The sequence below is a fragment of the Phaethon lepturus genome, unplaced genomic scaffold (assembly GCF_000687285.1).
Source record: "Phaethon lepturus isolate BGI_N335 unplaced genomic scaffold, ASM68728v1 scaffold33675, whole genome shotgun sequence".
NCBI lineage: Eukaryota > Metazoa > Chordata > Aves > Phaethontiformes > Phaethontidae > Phaethon > Phaethon lepturus.
The window spans coordinates 22,501-27,500 of NW_010541842.1; the positions used below are offsets into that span (position 1 = coordinate 22,501).

Consider the following 5,000-nt stretch of genomic DNA (forward strand, 5'->3'; position numbering starts at 1 on the left):
GTGGCGCGGGGGTTAACCGAGGGAACCCAGCCAAAGTGGAGGTCTCCGCACCGAGGCGAAACCGAGCCAAACCAAAAACCCGGACAGTCTAGTGAGCAAAGAGGGCTTCCCCCCCTTGGTGCTGTGCCAGCCTTCGAGCCCGGCCGTACTTCTTCAACATAAATACTCTATCAGAAGGAACACAAACTGTGAGCGATTACTGGTTGAGTAATGGTTTCATAAGCCTAACATTGAATGCAAGTCTTTGTGCAAAATAATCATTTTTATGTTCACATCTAGCAAATGCATTGCAGACCTGGGAATGGTTCCATGTATTCAACATTCACGCTCTCGCTACGTCTGCTTTGGACATGTTTGCAAGCGAATGCCAATACCTTGTACAGCAACCGGGTACAGTCTACGGCAAGTGATCTGTTGTCTCCTGACAATTTGGGGCATTTCTTTAAGTGAGCAAAAGAAGTTATCAAAAGAAGGGTGCGCAACAGAAACGTTAGGGTGAAAGCGGTCAGCGTGAAAGGTTCCAGGTGCCAAATAGCATTCTTTGAAACTGTTTTCATATACGCTGGGTCCGACTACGCTTCCTTTATTCGCTAGGAAATCATTATGCAAAATACACACTCAGAGAAAACAGTAACGCAGTGGCACAAATACATTGTAAATACAGTACTGCCGCTCATCTTAAAGTAAACCAACAGAATCTACAGAGCTTAAAATATGTGTATAAAGGTGCAATTTTATCTGTAACATAATTTCATTTGGAAGCATACAAATCACAATTTGCCATAATCAAATAACACTGCTGTGCTTATATTCTAATTAAAAAATAATCTCTGATATTTAATTTAGAAACCTGGAAGACTTTACCAGCAAAGTTATGGCTACAACCTGCACAAAACCGCTCGATTTACCCAGACCGATAGCGAATTTTTCAGGTAGCACCTTAAAAATTATTATTAAACAGGCAAACGATGCCCTGTTCTATAGATATTAAAACAAGTATTGTACCCAGTTATTAATTTGCACTATTCACTTTTAAATGCAGCAAATACCTCATTAATTTAATTTTAGGTGCCCACCAGTTTATATTGCATTTTACAGTCTAGAAGGCAATTTACTATTAACTGGCAATTACATACAGAATGATTGTTAATTCTGCTCCTAAGTGCTAGCTGCTTGAAAATTGTTATCTCTCTCTAATTTTTGACCTTCTTACAACAGGGGTGAGGTACACTGGGAATACAAAGGACTAGTAGAGAAGAGCTGGACATGTCATTTGTGACTCATTCTTTTAATTCACCGTGCTAATCAACTGAACTGCCACAATCTCCCAAGGTAATTGTATCTTTATAATAGTTGAAAGCAGCGGGCAAAAAGGCATGGATAGATGGGGAAAGGCCTCGCCTTCGCCTGCTGAGAGGCGGCGCGCTCTTCCTTCTGCGTGAGACTAATGGGGGCTTTTTAGAAAGATCTGGAACTTTCATATCTCTCTACCCTGATCATTTAATGTCTCAACTTCTCTGCTCACAAAGGCTTCGTACACCACACTACACCCTTGTTTCATTATTCTGCAGCCTTGTTGCCCTATGGTCTACCTCATGCTGGGAAGGTTAAATGTTAGAGTGCCAAGCCAGACTGCAAGCATGGTGGGACACTGATGGGAAACAGATGCCCTGGGGATTCAGCCCCTCCCTCCTTTAGGGCTACATCATTTTCATTTTCTGAAATACAGTGAGGCTTGGCTTCGCTCTCAATGGCAGCTGTAATTCCCAAAGACTATCTCAGTCACCCTATCACTTCAGGATAAAGGAAAGCAGGCAGAAGTTTCTCGGTCAGGCAGGCGCTGGCTTTACCTTTTTATTTTTTTGTTGCTGGCATATGGGCTTTTGTCTCCCTCAAAAGGTGTTTTAAATACGTAATCCCGCTAAAGTGTTGTTAGCAATGTAACTTTACCATAATTTAATTCACGCGGGAGAAGCTCCTGACATTCTCATGATTCTTTTGAACATCTTTACTTTTAGCGATAAAGACAAAAGACAACCCCGGGAAAGACGAAACGAATGGCTTTTCCTTACAGCGTCATACATATTTGCATTTACGCACTAGAAAGAAGCTCAAAACGGCAAGATTTGCCAAATTTGCAAAATCCGCACCTAAGAAATCAGTTAAAGACATTACTACAAAGCAATTCAAAATTCCAGGACTGTGCGCTGAGAGCCAGACCGTCATCTGGTTCAAATCTGCGGCGCTTCCCCCTGTGCAATGGAACCGCACCAGCTCGCAACAGCTAAAATATCTGGAGCTTAGTCTGAGGCTTTTAATTCATTCACTTTTTATTTTGCTGAATGCTTATCTTAGCTAAATAGTCATACATGTCATGATACTCTGCCGTAGCTTTGCATGGACGACGTTCGTAACAGCGTTTTTAAGCCCGTAACCGCCACCGCGTGCAGCCCCGCCTGCGGCGGGCGCCTTCGCAGCGGACTACGAAACAACCTCGGCTTTCCAGATATGCTGTTAGCACCCAAAGCACCATGGGCACCGCCACCCCATTGGGTAACTCTGGTAACAACCCAGTCAGAAAGATCAAGAAAACGTAAATGTTCTCCCCATCGCCAGCCAGAAGTGAGGCACTCGGGTGTGAATGCGAGCACTGGTTTTGCTCAGGTCCTGATTTCTTTGGGGATAGATGGAAGACAGGAATCTCGGATGCTACCTCCACTTAAAAGTTCATTTCAGCAATGGAGCTTAAGTAGACAGAATAACATACCCTCGATGTGCTAACTGTTTAAAAAGTCCTAGCTTAAAACTACCTAGAAACACACTTTTCCCATTAGATCTAAATTAATAGATAGAAACAGTTGCAGTCTAGTGGGAAAATATTCATCAAAATGCACATCATCTGCACATCATCTGCAATCTGCATTATCTACCCAATAAGCAGCAAGAACTCTCCCCGAATCCCCGCAGTCTGTCGAGTAAACAGTTAAAGGCTCTTTGTTTTCAGAAGAGAGATTGATTCATCAGATCAAATTTATTACCTAGAATCTTCATCCAAAAGTATGGTAAATTAAATTGCTATTTCTCCCCTTTCCCTCCCAGCACCTCAGTTAAATGCATTGTTAAATGCCAGAAAAACTGTAATACACATTTTAGATAAAAAGCCAGCAATACTTCATCCCAAAGTAAGAATTTTCATGTTAAAACCACTGGAAACCACAAAGTTCTGACTTTTTCTTGTGCTCTTGTAAATTAAAATCAAATGTATTTAAAAGAATTGGCACAAATAAATCATTCCCAGGCTTGTGAGTTTGTATCCCAAGGTTCAGGTCTGAAAGAATTTTTAGAGCCAGATCGTGAATAAGGTTGGATAAAGTTATTTGGATCCAACAACAGCTACTTGAACCAGTGCCTAAAACTTCAGCTGAACCTTTAGGGAAGTTCAAGAAGTTTGGATAGATAGTCTGAAAAATATTTTTCATCACTGGATACATCTTAACTCCTTTTTCTGGCTGGAGCAGAGTAGGAAATACCGTTGTTAATCTATTTCTGGCCAAAATGAAAACAGGAAGTAACAGGCATCTTGTGAGAGAGCTTGATCTCATGAGACATCGAGACATTCTTAAGACCCAAGAGGCTTGGACAGGCACCAGAGCTTCTGGGTGCCCATACGAACAGGTATTTTGAGGTCCAGCTACCACCGGTTACATTTCCTGCAGGACACATCCTATTTTTTTTAACAGCACTGTAGTGTTCCTGCTCTGCACTGCCTGTACATCATTAAGAGACAGGAGTCGTTATCCCGAAAGGGGTAAGGAAACTGTACACCTACCAGTGTAGACAAATCGGCCGGGAGCACCTTTGCAGAACTGTTTGGATTTGTAGGAAAGAGTTACTTCAACAACTCCTGGAATGTGCCGTGGTGGTGTTTGAACTCTGATGGCGTGGGGTGTTATCAGCTATAAAAATCGTACAGAAAACATACCTTAAATCAAGATGGCACTGATAAGGCTGATGCCAGCCAGTTTACATAATTACAAAAATGACTTTCAATCATATTCGCCGCCTCAAAATTCTCCCTTCTTGCTGTCATGTTCGAAGATATGGGTTCTACAAGGTTTTTTTAAGAAAAAGCTCTGTAAATGATCCTTGGTTTTCGTTTGCAGGAAAGGCCACAGGGCATCATTCATATGAAAATTGCCTCCATATGTCTCCTTAAGGCTACTTCTAGTAATTTTAACACTAATTGTCCAATTGTACTGGGAGACCTCCTACAGCAAGTCTTCCACTAGAGGGCCATGATGTGCCTCAAGTATATTCCTCTCCGTGTAGTCAATTGTCACATGTGAATTCATGGTTAAAAAGGCACCGTGAAACAAAATCTCATGACACCTCATGTCAATAGCCTATTGACAGCTTGTTAAAATCATTCATGGAAAAATGTTACAGTTCAAAGCCCACCAATTTAGATAGCTTACCTCACTCCAGACCAACATAGTTCCAAATACGACTTGTAAGCCATCAAAGAAGTTGTCTCCGATTATGATGACAGTAGCCCCACCAGTAGTCCAGCCTTCACTAGGACTGATGGCCTTTATGCACGGAGTAGCTGCTTGTACAAGAGAGAAAATCAAGACCTTAATACCCCTTCTTTCCCCACATGAGATCTCTTCACCAATGACAAACCATGCAAAGCACAACAGGAGGAAAGTGCATGATTTCTTGAGGAGGCATACAAAGGGCAATCATATACCAGCATGTTGATGTATTTAAAGCAAACTATTAAATGTTTTATAAAGCAAAGGCCAAGCAGCAGAACACTGGTGAGCAAGAAAAAACTGGCTTGATATAGCAAATTGTATGTCAGGGCAAATATGGCTATTACAAATGATTAAGCATCGCATGCATGTGGCATGTCGATTTATCTGCTTTGCTGTACAGATCTAAGCAGAGTCAATCAAAAGGTTGTTGAGGGAGATGGAAGAGCAAATGCTCTGAATTTC

At 41.7% G+C, this 5,000-nt stretch overlaps 1 protein-coding gene across 1 annotated transcript in view; it reads right to left on the minus strand.

Annotated features, from left to right (window-relative positions):
• Positions 1-5,000, minus strand: part of LOC104621380 (transcription factor COE3) — a gene marked incomplete at its 3' end in the record, with an annotated part of 36,103 nt that overhangs the window by 22,202 nt on the left and 8,901 nt on the right. Inside the window, exons 3-4 of the mRNA XM_010287847.1 lie at positions 4,476-4,606; positions 3,830-3,956 (exon numbers count right to left, since the gene is read on the minus strand). Of these exons, the coding sequence (XP_010286149.1) occupies positions 3,830-3,956; positions 4,476-4,606 (258 nt within the window). The remainder of the gene's footprint in view (positions 1-3,829; positions 3,957-4,475; positions 4,607-5,000) is intronic.